The sequence below is a fragment of the Haemaphysalis longicornis genome, unplaced genomic scaffold, assembly GCF_048455015.1.
Source record: "Haemaphysalis longicornis isolate Haplotype H1 unplaced genomic scaffold, Haemaphysalis longicornis Haplotype H1 scaffold_10, whole genome shotgun sequence".
Lineage (NCBI taxonomy): Eukaryota > Metazoa > Arthropoda > Arachnida > Ixodida > Ixodidae > Haemaphysalis > Haemaphysalis longicornis.
The window spans coordinates 14,080,512-14,098,903 of NW_027526204.1; the positions used below are offsets into that span (position 1 = coordinate 14,080,512).

General features: G+C 46.8%; 2 protein-coding genes across 2 annotated transcripts; both read right to left on the reverse strand.

Moving 5' to 3' along the window:
* Nucleotides 1-1,146: 1,146 nt before the first annotated feature.
* On the reverse strand, nt 1,147-6,165 carry LOC144158111 (uncharacterized). Its single transcript, XM_077688763.1, has 3 exons — nt 6,162-6,165; nt 5,497-6,012; nt 1,147-1,500 (listed from the first exon to the last, which is right to left on the reverse strand). Exons 1-3 carry the CDS (start codon nt 6,163-6,165, stop codon nt 1,220-1,222), a joined length of 801 nt encoding a protein of 266 aa, XP_077544889.1. The 3' UTR covers nt 1,147-1,219.
* LOC144158226 (zinc finger protein 827-like) lies at nt 5,875-12,183 on the reverse strand. The gene is made up of 2 exons (XM_077688935.1): nt 11,669-12,183; nt 5,875-6,012 (listed from the first exon to the last, which is right to left on the reverse strand). Exon 1 carries the CDS (start codon nt 12,051-12,053, stop codon nt 11,685-11,687), a length of 369 nt encoding a protein of 122 aa, XP_077545061.1. The 5' UTR covers nt 12,054-12,183; the 3' UTR covers nt 5,875-6,012; nt 11,669-11,684.
* Nucleotides 12,184-18,392: the final 6,209 nt, after the last annotated feature.

Sequence of the window (18,392 nt, forward strand, 5' to 3'; positions counted from 1 at the left end):
TACGGCACACGCTGCTAGACAGAATGGTTATTACTCTGTTCAACATGTTAACAACAGAATTGGCCACTTGGTTTCTTTTGATTCAAAGAACTGCTTGCACAAAAGCAAGCTAACCACACGGTGCGGTATAACTCAGCAAGTTTACAAACAAACTCAGCATCAGTGCCCAGATTGAAAGTAGACAAAAAACAGGTAGTCAAGATTCTTACTTTGGATATATCACAGAAAACGACATTTTCAGCGCAGCATTCACACTTCGAATACACTTGTCCAGGTAGACTGTGCCTAAAAGAGGATTTCACCACAGATCCCATAACGTTCATTAGTGAAATATTTAATTCTGATAAATTAGCTCTAGTGAGAGAGAAAACAAAAAAGCCGTCGAGACCTTCTTCCACAATTCAGAGCAAGAAACAACAAAAAAAGAACACGAGGATGACAACATTATGCGTTAAATCTGATGACCCGTTCAATGTAGATGACCCACAGGTATATCGGCCTCGAAACCACAATCTGTAACAATAATACTAAGGCAAGAGACATTCTAACTGAATTCCCAATGCCTCTGAAATTACAGTCGTTGTACAACCCACTAATAAAAACACTGAAGTGACAGCAAAAAGGTTAACCCTTTTTTTGGGGGCACAGCAAAAGAACGTGTACGGCAAAGTGCCTGTTACAATGCGCTTTCACTACCACTTCACGAAACACTAGCTTCACTATAGCGAACAGCACAAGCCCAACACTTTGTGCGCTTGGGCCTTGAAAGGTCTGGTTACCATGTACGGGCCGCAAATCTATTTTATTCCCTCAAAGAATTCAATAGTAATCCTGACTAGTAGGCTTACCAAACAGACGGTTGTTTTTCGAACATACAACATATGCAGAGAAGTATACTGTGTTCCAGGACAACAGGCCTGCACATAAAACAGCGGAGACACTCGTCGCACACGGCTGAGCGCATCAGCACGACAGAATTCACGGGCTCGAGTCGACTTGCCCAGGGTTAGATAAAGCGGCGCAACCATTCATCCCGCAAGACACTTCTGAGGCAAAACCAAGGATCACAGGAAAGAATGCCCTCAGCACAACATCCCCCTCGCAACCGGTAGTCCATCGAAGGACAAAAGAGAATGCCCCCCCCCCCCCCCCCCCGTGCCATCTGCCCGCCAGTCCAAGAAGCGGAGATGACTTGAACCACCGTTGGGACGGCACAACATCATGGGTGGCACTCCCCGATGTGCGACACCAGGTCTAGCCAGCTCGCGTATGACTCGGGGCAGAGCTCGCAGTTGAAGCTGGGCGACTCTGGTGGCTGGTTCTCCGTTTCCGCGTTCAAAGGGCCAGCCTGTTGGGTGTGGGGCGTCTCTGGGGGCCTCGGTGGCTGTGTGACGGAGCTTCGGGCAGGTCCGTCGTAGTGGTGGAACGTCCAGGTCCCGGGGCGGTTGCGCCGCGGCAGCTTGACGGTCCGAGTGCGAGGGCAAGGGGCAGGCGTTGGTTCTGCAGGGAGTTGCCAAGAGGAGAGGATTCAGTGCCAGTGAGGGAAACGGAAAGCTCTTCTGTTTTGTTTACTTAGTGAAAGGACAAGCCACACGGTAGGAACACGAAGTGTTTGTCTGGTCTTCTGTCCTTCTCGTCCAATGTGTTTCTGCAGCACACAATTCTTTCTAGACTACCCTTTCCATTTTACCACAATTGCTTGCTCCTTGGCAAGCAAGAGATTTGGCCATCTTCTCTCGTAATGTTAGGGTGGGACACTGGTCTTAAAGCAACTTGTTTTAGTTTTCAAGCAAACTCTGTGAAACTTTTCAGTCTTGCTGCTATTCTCCCACTGATTTCAAATATGCCATTAGTTCTTGAGTGAGTCAATTAGTTCCCGAGATAATTAGAGATAATCAGCCATTTTTGAAGGAACAATGGACATAAAACTGTAATCTATGTATTTCCAATACTATGAAGCCTGGTGAATGCAATAATCGAAGTGGTTTTTTTGATGCGTCGCGTGGAACTAATTTTACAGCTCATTAAACCTTGGAGGCACAAGTGGCAAGGAACCATCTTGAACTCCCGTTTCAAACACCAAAGTTTAATAAGCTGCCTTATGCACTGTGTTGCGCCTCGGAGAAACAAACACTGGATTAGCATGCAACCCTAAACACTCTTGGAGTGCTGTGTCCCAAATGGCCTGGAAAAAGGGCTACTTCGGGCCTGCCTTGGTGCCACGAGAGTGTGGAGTGTGCACTGACCAATCCTCATATGCGCTTGAAGCGCTGCATAGCCATTGCTGAAGCATAACTGGTGCTGGAGCATTTGGAGCGGGACTCTTTGCACATATACAATGATGGGTCGGCTTTTTAAGTGCAGAGCACTTCAGGGGCTCGCTTTGTCGTCGTAGCTCGCTCGCTCAACCCCGGTAGAGCTCCGCGGCGTTCCGTCATAGCGGCTGTCGTCCCACCGTACCCCAGAGGCTTCGGAAGCCAAGCGGTTTATATGGTTATAAGCGTTGGAAACTCGTGAACCGCTGGCGCTTGTCATACATCTCCCCGTGGTTTAGCGCAAAAAAAACTTAGGTACATTTTAGGCAAAATATATGTAATTAACCACCAGTGTCCGCGTTCATTTAGTTAGGAACGCTCGTTGGGTTGGTTTTTACTATAGTGAGCAAAAAAAAAAAGGCAGTGCAATGCCGGCTTGTGTGGAAGGAAAAGCAAGCACAAAAAACAAAAAAGAAAACAGAACTCCTGCTGGTGCAGTTTCAGGTAGAGGGCATGCGAGCACTGCAAAGGCGGGAAATTTGAATTGCTTTGGGTGGTAGCAGCGAGCGGATAATGGAACCACAGCCCATTATGGCGAATCACTGGTCTGCACTCCCGACAGCTTTCACATATAGTGGAACGGCTTTAATTTTTTTCATACCCAGTTTGAATGTTTCATGGACTGCCAGGCGATGCCTTTGGTTTTATCTACAGGGAGTTAGTGTGTTGCCATACAAGCTGCATTGTGCTGACTGTCATCGTTTGAAGGGGGGGGGGGGGGGGGGGGGGGGGGGGGGAAGAAAAAAAAAAAGTCGCAGCATTCAGCAATCAGTCAGCCCTTCACCTGTTGCAGCGGAGTATACCTGTGAAAAAAACCTGTCAGCGATCCCTAGTTCTCCTAAAGCGGCTCACGCATGAAGGCTTCACCGTGCAATTCCAGTGGATCTCATCACATGTCAGTGTAGCGGGAAATGAACACCCTGACAGACTCGCCAAGGACGCCTTATCATCTAAAAGGACGGTGCAAACGTGGTGTGATCTCCAACGCATACAGAAACAGACCGGTCGCGAGCACTTCAGGCAGTTGTGGCGACCAGTACATCAACCAGTCATGACGAAAGGCCTGAAGAGAGCCGAAGCCTGTCTGCTCCACCGAGTGAGAACAGACTCAGCCCTTACACCAGCTTGCTACATAAAACCAACATTGCTTCATCCCCTTTGTGCCCCTTGTGCAGTGTGATCGATGACATTGATGAACTGCCCCAAAACCAAGCTTGAGCGCACAAACTTTTTCCGTGATCTCCAGAAGCTAGGAGTGCCCCATGCTACGACGGAGCATCATTTTTCCTAGGGACCACTAGATTGTGCGAAGAGAGGTGTCTCGTCTCCTGCTGGGATTCTTGCAGCCCAGAGGACTAAGTGAGGTGTGGTGACATTGTGTGGCTCTGTTATAATATTGAAGACGATTAGGCAGAGCAATTGCCGGCAGTCATGCAAGGCTAAGTCCGCCTCATCCCACAATACGTACTACTACTACTACTATTTTAATGAGCTGTAAAATTAGTTACAAGCGATGCATCAAAAAACAATCGCTTCGATTAGTGCATTCACCAGGGTTCACAGTATTAGAAAATACAAAGATTAGAGTTTTATGACTAACCCTGTCTATTGTTCCACCAGAAATGGCTAATTATCTCTAATTATCTCAAGAACTAATTCCCCAACTGAAAAACTAATGGCATATTTGAAATCAATGGGAAAAAAAGCACTGACAAGTTTCACAGAGTTTGCTTGAAAATAAAAAGAAATTGTTTTAAGACCAGTGTCCCCCCTTACAGTGGTATGGCAGGAATTAATTAATGTACAAACAGGCTGTGACTCCACCCATGTGCAGACACGGTCTCTGGTTTACGTCTGCTCTCAATCCCTATCCCTTTGCAGCAAGAAACGTAAAGAAAAACTTGAAAATGAAATTCCACAAAACAACTACTAAGCAACTCCTTTTTTAAAACATCTTGCTCAAATTCTGAACCACGCTTCTTCACTTGACTTGCTTTTATGCACATTTTAAATCTACACACTGCACAGTCAGTTCTCGATAATTCAAAGTTGCTTGATTGGAATTTACGTTTAACTGGAAGCGACGCGTTGGTATGGTCCCAGCAATTTTACACGCAATCCAATGGAAGAAATTGCACTTTGTGTGGTGGATGTTTCAGGCTTCGATTTTAGCGATAAGTCTCAAATATCATGGCAACCCACGTGGCACATTCGACTTGGCGGCGAAAGTCAACATTCCAAATAAAGTGAACAGGGCAGATGTGTTGGGGCCTAATAATGATTCTGTTTTTGCGCTTTTTGTTTAATTAGAAGTTAGGTTATTCGAAGATTTTTGGTCCCTGTGGCCTTCATATTAAGGGGACAGGGACATTTCTTTTGATTTCTTCGTAAAATGTAAAATGATTTCTTTCACATTTTAAGTAAACTCTGTGAAACTTGTCAGTCTGGCTCCTTTTCCCCCAGTGATTTAAAGTATGCCATTGTTTTTTGAGTCAGCCAACTGGTGCCCGAGATAATTATAGATAATTAGACATTTTCCAAGGAACAATAGACAAAAAAGTGTTAGTCATAAAACTGTAATGTTCATATTTTCTACTACTAATAGGAAGCACTGTTTTTATTTATCGCTTGGAACTGGTTTTATAGCTCATCAAAGTTCTCCCAACATGTGTTTAGAACAGTTTCTTGTCACTGGTAACGTAACGGTACGCCAGCGACAGCAAAAGGGTTAAATCCACTCAAGACCAGGTACCACAGCAACAGTCAATGTCTATTCAAAACTTCTTTTCGACTGGGAGACGTGTCAATGGGTTAACACCCAGAGATCACTGGCTTGGGTCCGAATTGCTCGTGCCAGCCCTTCATTGCTTCCACCTGGAAAACGGATGCTGCGACCAGCAACTGAACCTCTGCTGATCTTTGGTAGCATTTCCATTCCCCACCACAAGGATAATCTCTCCCGTGGTCTGGCAGTGCCGGCATGCTCTCCCGGCAACAACACTCAGAAACATGCACACAAACACAGCAAGTGAGCAGGAGAGGAGACTTCCGACCGCCCCTCCCCTGCTCGTGATCATCAGGGTTGCAGCCCGTGGACAATCTTGATGCGTGAGCACAGCTTGCCCTGGACGTCAAAGAAGCGGCCGCAACGCCGGCACTGAAACGGCCAGCCTCGTCTCACCGTGCACGCCCTGGTGACGCAGCAGGTGCTGGATCCGCCCGAAAGGCCGCTGGCAGATGTCGCACGATGACAGGCGTTGCTCGCCGCCCGGGTACTGAGACGACTGCACGTGCTGCCTATGGGCCTCTCGGGAGTCGCAAGGACGGCTACACACGACCGGATCCAGAGGCAAGGGGAGGGACAGGTCAAACGTCTCCCCTTGGTCCCCGCCTCCTTCGAGTTCGGCCATTTGTTTGACCGGCGTCAACTGCAGTCCCTTGTCCATTGCAAACGCGCACGACCGTCTGCTGGTGCCGGCGCAATAGCCAGCGTCCCAACTTTGAGAGTCATCCAGGTCTTCAGGCTCTTCCTTGATGGTCACAACTTCCGGCTCCTCCGGCCCAACTGTGGCCGAGCTACTGCCGAGAGACGTGAGCCGGTCGTCTCTGACGACACCGCCTCGAAAGCCGCTCGTGGACTCCCGTCTCTGCCTGACCTTGGTTCTGTCGACTGTGGACTGGTACTGTAGCCCCAAGGCTGCAAAGGAGGAAAGCCAACACAGCTTAGTGCGAACCGGAGAAAACTGATCATGTCTAATCCCATGCACATTCTTTTACAGGCAAAGCACCTTAGGGGCTCAGTCTGTCAGCGTCTCATGTCGTCGTCATAATTGTAGTCTCATGTACTCATGGTACTAAAACACCGGGACACTCGTTTACGCCTCGTGCTACAACGCTTCATAATGCGTACTAAAAAAACACCCAGACACTCTTTCACGCCTAGCGCTAAAACACTTTGTAACACGTACTAGAACAACACTGGGACACTCGTTTTTGCCTCGTGCTAGAATGCTTTGTGCTTCAAAGACACGAGACTTTTACAGCAAAGCTGCATATTCTAACCCCCAAAAGTTTCACCTCCATCGGCTAAAACACCAAGGCAACAAGAATACACTTATACACTGCATGCTTTGCCCTTCTTCAGGTTTCATGTTAGTGGAGATGGTCTGAAATTTCTTTACATTTTGTCTGGTTCGAAGACTGCACAATGTGTAAAATATGAGCCTGTTAGAGCTATATAATTCGGTGCTGCACAGTTACAATTAAATTTACAATATAATTTAAATAAAAAAAAAACTTACACTGATGAAAAATGCATTCTGAAGCTGCATAGATTGCCACCAGTTTTTTCTGGCTTCATATATGCTAAGCAAGATGTGGGGTCCCACAGGACCCAGCTTAGAGATTAGAGTTAAATGACTACAGTGTATGCTAAGCTGTCAGATATGCATAACTAAACGTTTTTTTCCCCCATCAGAAGAACATGGTACACAAGGTCTTGAAGGCAAAAGCTAATTGCAGTTTAAAAATTGACCCGCCATCTATACAGCACATCACAAGTATTTGCACATGAGGGCACAACGCATAAAATTACATTGCAAGCAAAACACAAAATATGCACTGCATGGTGCCCCACGTTTAAAACAAACTTTCGCAACATTAACAATGACAATACATCAAAGAAAAATTACGCCGTATCACAGTTCCCACTGTTTACAAGTTCCCCAGACTCTAGATAATTTCCTGGGAACAAAGAAAAATCTTTCGGAGTGCCAGAAAGAAGAACACTAAGCTCACGCATACAGTTCACAACACGAAGGCAGACCAGGCCGATTATCTGGGCACAACAAACCGAACCCTCTATCCTGACACCTGAGGCTTATGTTCAGTGGACAGGCCTCTTGTTTCCAATGCACATTATGAGGAAATAATAAGCTTGTCAAGAAATAATAAGTGATGCAGGGTCAGGCAGGCCAGTGGGACTTCAAACTCCCTCTTGTAAATGCAGTTTGCAGTGACCAAAAACTGTTCAAAAGAAAACAGTACAAAGGCAGAGGATAAAAATAAGGCACTGAGGTATATGCAAAGCAGAAGCAATGCACGTGCTGAATGTGACATGGTAACATTTGTGCAAGGCGTCTCAAAGCTTTTAGAAAAAGGAGACACAGGCACTAAAACCCCCTCAAATTTGTGCAGAGAGACTCACTTTACCAGACACGCTCTCTCAACACCACAGCATTAAAAGCATTGGGAGAGCATGCTAGTGATGCACAAATGCACAGAAATACATCACACGGATTTATTCCATTAAAGTTGTTTCTACCATCACAAGCGTCTAATAATGACAGGGCATATTTACAGGAAACAAACAGGAATGTAAAAGCCACACGCTTTGAATTGGGGCTACCTATACAGTTCGTGAAAGGGAAAAGATATTAGAAGGCAGGTGATTAAAGAAACATGGGAGAACGACATTCAGTCTGCCTGACTTCAAATCACTTTAAGTGAAGTGTCACCCGAACAAAAAAGTGACACTAGCGCTGCTTCCTTCTTTTTTTTTTTTTTTTTGAAGAGGACCTCTCAGCATGCATCATAAGTACAACTTTTGTTTAATAGGCTCTGTTGAACGGGATCCTACTGCACGCTAATTTGTGAGCAACTGACATCTTCGGGGGGATGTAGTAAGTCTAAATATGCTTCTTTATCATCCAGCACACGTTGTGAGGCTGTAGAAAAGAGTGCTTACAAAAGAAACTTCAGCTTCCTGTAAACCCAACGAAGAAGCGGTGAACACACAGCACACCAGAGTCCAAAATAAGCCTAAACACAATGAAATTAAACAAGCACCCTTGACAAGCTGAAACTCACACTGAAGTCACAGCAAAAAGGTTAACCCTTTTTTGGGGGGCACAGCAAAACAACTCGTGCGGCAAAGTGCATGTTAGAATGTGCTTTCACAACTCTTTCCCGAAAAACTAGCTTCAGTGTAGCGAACAGCAAAAGCCCAACACTTTATGCGCTTGGGCCTTGAAAGGTCTGGTCGCGATATACGGGCTGCAAATCTATTTTATTCCCTCGAAGAATTTAATAGTAATCCTGACTAGTAGGCTTACCAAACAGCCGCTTGTTTTTCTGATTGGACTGACTGGACCCACAGCTTCTGGCTATGGGTCCAATCAGTGTTTGTAAACTTCATGTGACAAATGGTAATAAACATTCAATCAATCAATAAATCAATTATTCAATCAACCAATCAGTGAAGACAAGTATATTGTGCTCCAGGACAACAGGCCTGCACAGAAGGCACTGGAAGCACTCATCCCATGCAACCGACTGCAATGGTGCGAATAAATTAAAAAGCTCGAGTCGACTTAGGTGAGCTGCGAAGGTAAGACAATGCAACTATTTATCCCACAAGACGCTTCCGAGGCAAAACCAAGGATCACCGGATAGAGTGCCCTCAGAACAACATCCCCTTGCAACCGGTCATCGGTCAAGGGACAAAAAAGAATGCCTCAGCGCCATCTGCCCGCCAGTCTGAAAAGCGGAGATGACTTGAACCAGTGTTGGGACGGCACAACATCACGGGTGGCACTCCCTGACGTGAGATAGCAGGTCTCGCCACGTCGCGTACGAATTGGGGCAGAGCCCTTCTTTGTACTTTCACATTTGCACCGACATGTACAATATTATCAAGCACAGTTCTTGCAAGTGGCAGACATTTTATGCCTAACATAAACGTATACAAAAGAGAGTTGAGATTAAAATTGACAGCAGTCAGTGATAACAACTAAAAACCTCTAATCCAGTAACCTGCGTCGGCACTGCACAGTGTCAACGCATTTTTGTAAAGAAAGCTAAGCTTTAATACAGTTTCCAGAAACTGGAAGCTAGAAGGTAGAAAAGATACCACTACGTATAACACCGGCGAAAAAAAAAAACAAAAAAAAAACCAGATCGACATTGTAGATTATCAGACAAGAAGTCACCAGTCAGCGCATTAGCTAGGCTTTCTTATCTAGAGTGTCTTGACCGGGGCAGCTTGAGTGCCAGGGCGTTATCAAAATGCGAAAAGAGAAGAGCAAGGGTGTGGCTGGCCCAGTGCCAAGGAGATAAGACGCGCTTCCCCAAAGCGCTTTCCCCTTGCCGCTTATCTGCACTGCAGCAGGGCAGTGCAAGAAAGCCCATCGCTGGCAGAGGATAATGCTCATTTTTGTTTTTTGAACTTAAAACAATATACCTCAAAATGTTTTGACTAGAGCTATTAAATTCGAATTGAGCATCGCATTACTCGCTTCGCTGTTAGAAAGTTTCGAACATCTGCCCGCCCTAATACTAGTGATCTCAGCCACCAATCAGATGGGGACCCCAACTTCCCTGAAGCATTAGCTTCATGCTTTATTCCATTGCTTATTCCTAGCTTTCAAGAGAGCACTTGGGTTGCCGTAACAACATTCGTCTTATCCCAATCAAAAGCACACGAATGTTCGCCGGAACTGGCCGCAGACCGGGAACTTATATCTCAGCTGTTATAAGCACCACGGCTAACATTTAAAACCAGCTGGAGAAAAAAATCATGCACCCCGCCGTCCAACGACGAAAACGGTTGGACGTGCAGCTTTCTCGAGATAGATCCTTTGGTTGGCCCATCCCACACTGCAAGTGCGTGCTACTCTGGAGGTACGCGCTGCTTTTCTAGAGTATCCACAGCAACTCCCTCTTGGGAATGCACTCCGTAGGCCTAACATTTGGGTTCGGGGTGCATGCTGTGCATCGGTGCCTGCTGCTTGCCATTCGCTTTGACCATGTCGAAATAGAGCAATATGGATAGACGCCGACTTCATAACGCGAGGCACTTAGGTTCGTTTCTGGCCACGGGGAGTTTTTTTTTTTTTTTTTTTTCCCACTTCACCCACAATCATTCATCATCATCATCAGAAAGTTGGCTTTCCTGCAGGGTGTATTGGCATACAATGGCATCAGTGAGGACAGTGAAGCTTTCTTTGCATTAAAAGAAAAGTGTTAACATTCCTCCAAAATTGAGGAAAGCTCACACTAATGCGCAAGACTTGAAAGTCACGAAGCTGTACGCAACTTTCACGACCATCACGGAGGTTTAAAGGAGCACTGACACGAAAATTTCATGTTCCACTTTTATTGTTTTTATCGATGCTTAATGGTCTGGCGAACCCGAAACAGCCCTTCAAATACTTCAGCGCGCGATAGTTAATTACATTGAACGGCCTGAAAATCGTTTGTTTCAAATTCCCGCGCTTTCATCCCGAATGGCGCATATGACAGACTCCCGGACAGACGTCACCGCTTTGTGCGGACGTCACCGGTGCCCGCTTGAGAGGGTGTTGCGCCCGCTCGCCGCTCGTGGGGTCGCGCGCATGAAGGGACGTCACGAGTTTTTGACGAGCGCTGTCGCGTCACTTCTTTTCCGCTCTTGGATTGACGTCACGCTGATGTCCATTTGCTGAGTGCCGCTCAGCGCGCTGCTCCGTCGGCGCGATAAATGAGATCCAATTGAACTACGTTCTTCGCGTCGCAGGCCGCTCATATTTCAGCCAGGGTATTATGTTGAGTGAAGGAAGCGAACTGTGCAATAATATTAACGCCGAAAATTGGTGTCAGTGCTCCTTTAAGTCCCTGATTGCAGCCGATTTGCTTCTTTTTGCTGCCGCAACGACCTTTACTACATCACTGTTGGTATATGTGTGCGCCAGGCAAGCCGGGTGGCCATTGCGAGGCACACACACACGAGCGCTAGGCATTTCCTTGGTTTTGTTAACTGCCAACCTTGGCCAAGCTCCTTAAGTGTGTATGCTCCGGCCTGAAAAACATGCGCAGGGAACGCTGGGTGGTAGTTGCAAGGCATGCAAACACGAGCGCTAGGCTTTCTCTTGGTTTTGTTCACTGCGGGGCGGTCGCTGCAAGGCCCGCACTCATGCACGCGCGTTTGGCATTTTCTTGGTATTTTTAACTGCAAACACGAAAAATTACGATTTGCTAAACAGCTTTGCTGTTGAAATGCTTCCTTTATTTTAAACGCACTGAAGGTTTCCTTTCGGTGCCAAAGCACCAAATAATGTCTATTCAAAACTTCTTTTACGCTGAGAAGCATGTCAAGCGGTTACACCCCAAGACCAGTGGCATGGGTCCGAATTGTTTGCGCAAATACCAAATTCTTGGTATTTTGGTAGCAATTCCTTCCTGAATCACAGGGATGGTTTTTCCCATGCGTGGGTAGCACCGGCATGCAACAGAGCCCATCTCGCGCCCATTACAAAGCAGCAGCAGCAGCAGCAACACACACACAACGCAACAGCAGGGCAGAAGAGACTGCTGACCCTCCTCCTGCTCTCATCAGGGTCGCAGCCCGTGGACGATCTTCATGTGTGTGTGCAGCTCGGCCTCGACGTCGAAGGAGTGGCCGCACCGCCGGCACTGAAACGGCCTCGTCTCACCGAGCACAAGACGGTAGTGGCGCAGCAGGTTCCGGTTCCGCCCAAATGGACGGTGGGAGATGTCGCACGGGAACAGGCGCCGCTCAATACCTGGGTGCCGAGACGACTCCTCAAGCTGCCTATGGGCCTCTTGGGAGTTGCAGGGATGGCTACACACGACCGACTCCACAGGCAACGGCACGGACAGGTCAAACGTCCCCCCTTGGTCTCCTTCTCCTTCGAGTTCGGCCATTCGCGCGACCTGTGTCGACTGAAGTCCCTCGTCCATCGCAAATGCACACGGCCGTCTGCTGGTCTCGGTGTGATAGCCAGCGTCCCAGCTTTGAGAGCCATCCGGGTCGTACGGCTCTTCCTTGATGGTCACAACTTCTGCGCCCTCCGGCCCTAATGTGTCCACCGCACTCTGGCCCAAAGACGCAGGCCGGTTGTCTTGGACGAGACCTCCCCGAACACTGCACGTGGACTCCCTTCTGTGGCCGACATCGGTACTGTCAACCGGATACTGGTACTGTATTGCCACTCCAGTGCTCAGCTCCAAGTCTGCAGGGAAGGAAAGCCCATGTAGCTTAGTGCAACTCAGAGAACAATAATCTTGTCTTATCCCATCCTCACTCTTTTTAACTTTTTGTCTGGTTCGAAGACTGCACAATGTGTAAAATGTGAGCCTGTTAGTACTGTATAATTGGGTGCTGCACAGTTAAAATTGAATTCTTTTTCCACTTGCATTGAAGAAAAATGCATTCTGAAGCGGCATAGACCACTACCAGTTTCTTCCGGCTCCACATATATTAAAAAAGATGTGGGTTCCCACAGGCCTCAGCTGAACCTAAACTATCAGAGCTTAGACTTGAGTGATCACCATGGCCGTTAGATTATCAGCCACAAAATTAAACATTTTTTTTCTGATCAGAAGAACAGGGTACACAAGGTACTTGAAGGCAAAAGCTTACCCCAGTTTAAAAATTGACCAGCCATCTATACAGCCCACCACAAGTAAGGACTTGCCCACGAGGGCACAACGCATGAAATTACGTTTCAAACAAAACAGAAAATATGCACTGCGTGGTGCCCCACGTTTGAAACAAACTTTCACCCCAACATTAACAATGACAACATATCAAAGCAAAAGAATTACGCCATATCACAGTTCCCACTGTTTACAAGTTCCCGACTCTAGATAATTTCCTGGGAACGAGGAAAAATCTCTCCGAGTGCAAGAAAGAAGAACACTAAGCTCAGGCATAGCTCTAACAGTCACAACGCGCAGGCAGACCAGGCCGATTATCTCGACTCGACAAACCGAACCCTCTATCCTGACATCTGAGGCGTATGTTCAGTGGACAGGCCTCTTGTTTCCAACTCCCGTTATGAGGAAATGGCAACGTGAATCACAGCTTGTCAAGAATAAAGAACTGATGCATGGTCAGGCAGGCCAGTGAGACTTGTAAATGCAGTTTGCAGTGACCAAAAACTGTGAAATAGGAAAGAGCACAAAGGCAGAGGATAAAAATAAGGCATTGGGATATACGTAAAGCAGTGTGGTGAACTGACATTTTAACATTTGTGTAAGGTGCCTTCAGGCTTTCCCGAACGAAGACAGTGGTCCTAAAACCCCCTCAGACTTGTACAAAACGACTCCCTTCACCAGACATGCACACTCGACTCCCAAGGCACAAATGAGTACTTTATCTTTTCATCTACTCTTGCCTGTTCGACTGTTGGGCTGCACAAGACCAAACAACTGGTACGAGTAGGGCGCACCATATGAGACTACCACAGCTTTGCATGTAAACACGGCATACCACTTTGCCCACCCTGGACCTTACGTACTACAAAAACACACCTGGGTAAATAAAAAAATGTTATTTAGTGGCTCTAAGCAGGGCTGTTAGAGCCATAAAATAATGGAGAACATTCAGGTGCCGCAGTCTAACAGGTACGAGAAAAGAAAGGGAAAGCAGCTGACGCAAGACACGCAATACGATGGCTCTATCAGCGCTTGGATCATGCATCGAAACACTGTCTCTCAGATGACAGTCAACCAAAGGCAGAGAAAACACGCGTTCAGCAACAATCAAAGTCGAGGCACACGTCGCACACTCCACGATGTGGACAACAACAGGTCCCTGACAATGCCTCACATTACAACTACAGGCGTAGCTTGCTTGTTCGGGTGCCCTGGTCACATGTGCTTGAAATGAGCAGGAGAGTGGGCAGATGTAAAGCTTTTGGCCAAGTGCAACGACTGGTTTCAGTTGTATGTCGCTGGTGGCAAATGTCGGTCAGCTGCAGCGGCTTTCCACGTCTGAGCTCAGACGGTGGCCCTTGCTCTGCCAGTGAGAGGACCCTCTGCAAAGTAAAATGGTTCGATACTGACTGGTATACACAGAAGCACAGCTACTCCTATACAGCACCTCCATGGGCCCCCTGTATCAAAAAGCAGTTTTTGGTTTGCCCCCCTGCGCTGGAGGCAAACGGGCAAGTTGACTAGCCTGCCATCTGTCGGCAGGAAGCACTACTCAAGCGCTTGTGGCTGCTGCCATAGGTAAGCATTAGTCAACAGCCCCTCATTGAGTGTTTCCTCGTTTTTGAAAGCAAGCTCTATTTTATTAAGTTGCGTGATCAAGGAAATGTTTATCGAAGTTTGGTTTTCGTCCTTTATGTGTTGCACAAATACATTTGCTCCTCAACTTCAAGAAAGCTGGGGTGCTTGCATGGCCCAGATTCCAAAGTGGAGCTTTGTAACTAGTGTATGCTGAAGGATACTGATACCAAGAGGCACTGTCGAGTGGCCATAGCCAAGTGTGGAGGGGCGCTCTATGCTGTCTCATGACATAAGTGGCATGTGCTAGCAAAGCCGTGGCTACTAGTAACACAGCACATAGATGAGGGTTAAAGGGACCCTGCAACACTTACCGTCGACTATTCAGAATGTATTTTGGGGTAAAGTCTATTGTACCAGCAACCTCCTCCCGCAAGAATTACGAAAATCCGTTCACTATCACCGAAACTATGTGTGATGAGAAATCGCGCATAATTGTTCCCACCCAACTTGACCGCGGACAATGCGACGAGAGCTGCGCGCTCTCTCCCGGAAAGGGAGGCGGCTTGCGGTGTTCTTTTTGGCGGCCTTCGATATATCACATGCTGGGGAGTTTTTGCCTTTTCTCCGCAACATGATAGGGTCTATTTCCAGTCCGGTGGCACAAAAAGCAGCCATGGCTGTCTGCTCGCAAGCACGCGCTCAGGCTGGTAAGGCATTTTTGAAGCAATAAACATTTGTTGTCGAGTGGGGAGTATTATCGAAAGGGGAGTGTTGAGTTCGTCACTCAAACTCCATGCGCACTCAAAACACAAAAGCAATACCAAAACTATGCGTATAGGTTAAGGCATAGAAGAGGTTCGTACACAGCGCGGATTATCGCAGGAAATGCGACAAATAAGTCATGAAGTTGACCACTGACAGCCAATAGTACAGCCATGGCCCAAATGACGTCATTTAGGCCATGCCAGGGGTGCATAGAGTACGGTTGGTTTTTCCGCGTCTTTTACAGCAATTTGCGCGCTTACCGCTCACATGCATGTGTCATATTTGGCTCAGGTATTCCTGGCAGCGTAAACTAAGCGTCGCGCAGGTTTACTTGCACTACACAAACAGTGTTGCAGGGTCCCTTTAATGAATTTTTGTAAACAATAACCCTACATGTTGTCAGTCACGAAGTTGAGGAAATGCAACCCATTTGTTTTTCCCCACCTTTTCATAGGCACTAGAAGCACAATGTTGTTAAGGTACCGTGGGCCATCACAGGCCACATTGGTTTAGAACGTGAAGGCAAGGAAGAGAATGGTCAAATGAAAGGTCAAGTAGGTTCAACTGAGCTGAGGAGGGGAAGCAAGCCATTGAAAACAAAGTTCCAGCATCGATATACACCATTGTGGCATACTTGAGAAGCGCCGCCGAGATTTTTAAATGTCAGGCGGTACAAATGTAAAAGACACAAAAATCCGTGGATTGGAAGCGGGCACTCTGCGGTATACAAGAAAATATTACTGCATCGTCCCAGCATTCATACTAACTTGTTGCCTCAGTGCACACATACACATGCACAAATGAACTATAGCACACTGAATAAATCTCCCTTGGCCTGTTTAAAGGGACAGAAAACCATAACTTTCACTTGAACTTTCCCAGCTCGCTCTGCTTTTGTTCCATCATGGATGCTACTCAGTCTTGTTTTCTGGGGACAAATAATAAAAGCTGGCACTTTTCTCTACCATTTCCTTTTCAGCTTCTGCGGTGCAAAAGAACGTCAATAACTGACAGGACCAAGCACTGCCTGTATGCCAACACCTCCGTAAGCGGCTGCTGCTGCCTACGAGAAGCGTGTCGAGTGTGGACAGTAAAGCCGGCAGCCAGTTTCAAAATGTTGCATTTCAACATCCATGCATGTTATGTAGCCCATTCCTGTTCCGCTTGTTTCGTGCCAAGCTCATCCTCTGCTTGTCAGGCTATTCACAAACTGTGGTAGCCACCCAAGGAGCTCACCCTGCCATTACCTCTTCATCCATCACCATCAGTCTGTTTTGTGGCATTTACAAGAGAAAAGCCTCGATCTCCCACGTCCCTCCAGCCGTTCCTGTCTTGTGGTGCCCCAATACATTCTCTGCCCAGGAATTTCTGGATTTTGATCCCCTTAGTCCATTAACAGTCTTGGTCTTGAAACAAATAAACAGTGCGAACAAACAGTATGAAGGACATGTGAGGAAAAACACAGACAGGAGCTCTTTTCGTGTTTTGTAGTCCTTCGTCCCATTTGTTCTTGCTGTTTGATTTATTTCAAGACCATGCCCCAGCTAACTCGCACCACAGCACTGCTAGGTCATTTTCTACTTCCTGTCCCGCCTCATTGCCGCTGTTCACTATGAACTATTCCTTCAGTGCTTTACAAAAGCGAAGACAGTTCGCATACACCCAAGGTACCTGTGGTAAATGGAAAAAGAGGCGCCCAACAGCAAATGAACCGACATCTGCCGGCAGTAATTAATAAGGGGTAAAACGAAGACTGAAGCATCGGGCAACTACCCAGAAAATAACTTTCACCCTATGGTAGCATCTTCAAAAACACTGCACTTATAGATACAAAAAACGGAGATTAAAAGTGCTTCGACTGCCTGTACTACAGTGAAACTGCTGGTATCTACAGAAAATATTCTCCTCTTGCTTTGTCGATAAATGAGTGGAATTCACTGCCTGCTAGCCTTGTCGCACACAGATAGCAATGAACTTGCCAAACTGCGTTACTTGCTTTTCTTGAAAGCGATCTTAGTTATTGTAATCTTTTGCTTGTGTAAAAATGATAAGTACTGTTTCCCCAATAAGTTTACTCTGTGAATATTCGTTGCGGGCTCTTCTATCGATTTTCTTTACGTCTGACTGATTACTTTGTTACACCCTGCATATTTGAAACAACGCTCCTTGTTATTATTGCTGCATGTCACCCACCCCCCTTATGTAATGCCCTGCTGGGCCCTTAAGGTATATAAATAAAATAAATAAAAAGAAACTCCATCTTTCTGGGCCAAAATAACACTAGAGAGAGATCAGCGTCATGCTCACTTCAGAGAAGTTTGAATACTACCCAATACTGCCGATTCTTTTTTTTTTTTTTTTCTAGAACAACGCGTGACTGGAATTCGTTGCCAGCGGAGTTCGTTTAACAATAATTCCATTTTTGTCTTTCTCGTCTATGACCAGAGTGGGGTCTGTTCTGTCGATGTATTTCCACATGTCTGTACAACTCTTACGTATGACATCCACGTACGTATGATAACTCCACGTATGACATCCGTCTTCGTCACAAAAAGGGGCATCGCCGTGAGAGAGCACAGCGCCCAGGTGGCAAGGCCACCTGGAAGCGAAAATTAAGGAACAAGGAACTTGCTGGTACAGGCGGCGTTGGCCTAGCCTTCGTGCACTACTCCTTCTATTCATACGTAAAGCATGGACGACATCGTTTCGCTCTGGCCATTTCGATCGGGAAAAGAAAAGAACGCCAACCCAAGGACCCTCATTGCTGGCGTACGCACTGTTCCGTCCTGCAGACGAAGCTACGAAACCTATGCACCGAAACGGACGCAGACGGCGGAATGGTGTGCAGCATCCACAGCAGCTATTTTAAACGTTCAAGCTACAAATGCAAAGCGACGTAACGCGCACACGATCACTGCTCGTGATAAGCGGCTAGCAACGCCAGAAGCTTGCCGGGAGCAACTAAGGACGCTAAGCGCAGACGGCACAAAGAGAGCGACAGGCCTGTGCGGACTCTTCCGGTGTTCAGGACGTGACAGCGTGACGGCACCAACGCTGGACGCACGGAACAACAAGACGCCGGGGATTAAAGGGCGATTCCCGATAAACTGCAACCAACCACGGCACCAAACACATCGATCTCATCCACTACTCGAAAACACATCGAAAACAGGAGCTTCCGATGATTTTGCACGAAAGACAGTTGACAAAGGTGCCCGGGCACTGTTTCGTTTTGTTTATTAATTTTGTTAAAAAAAAATTACAAATTTAAATAAAAAATACACTACACCCTTTTAA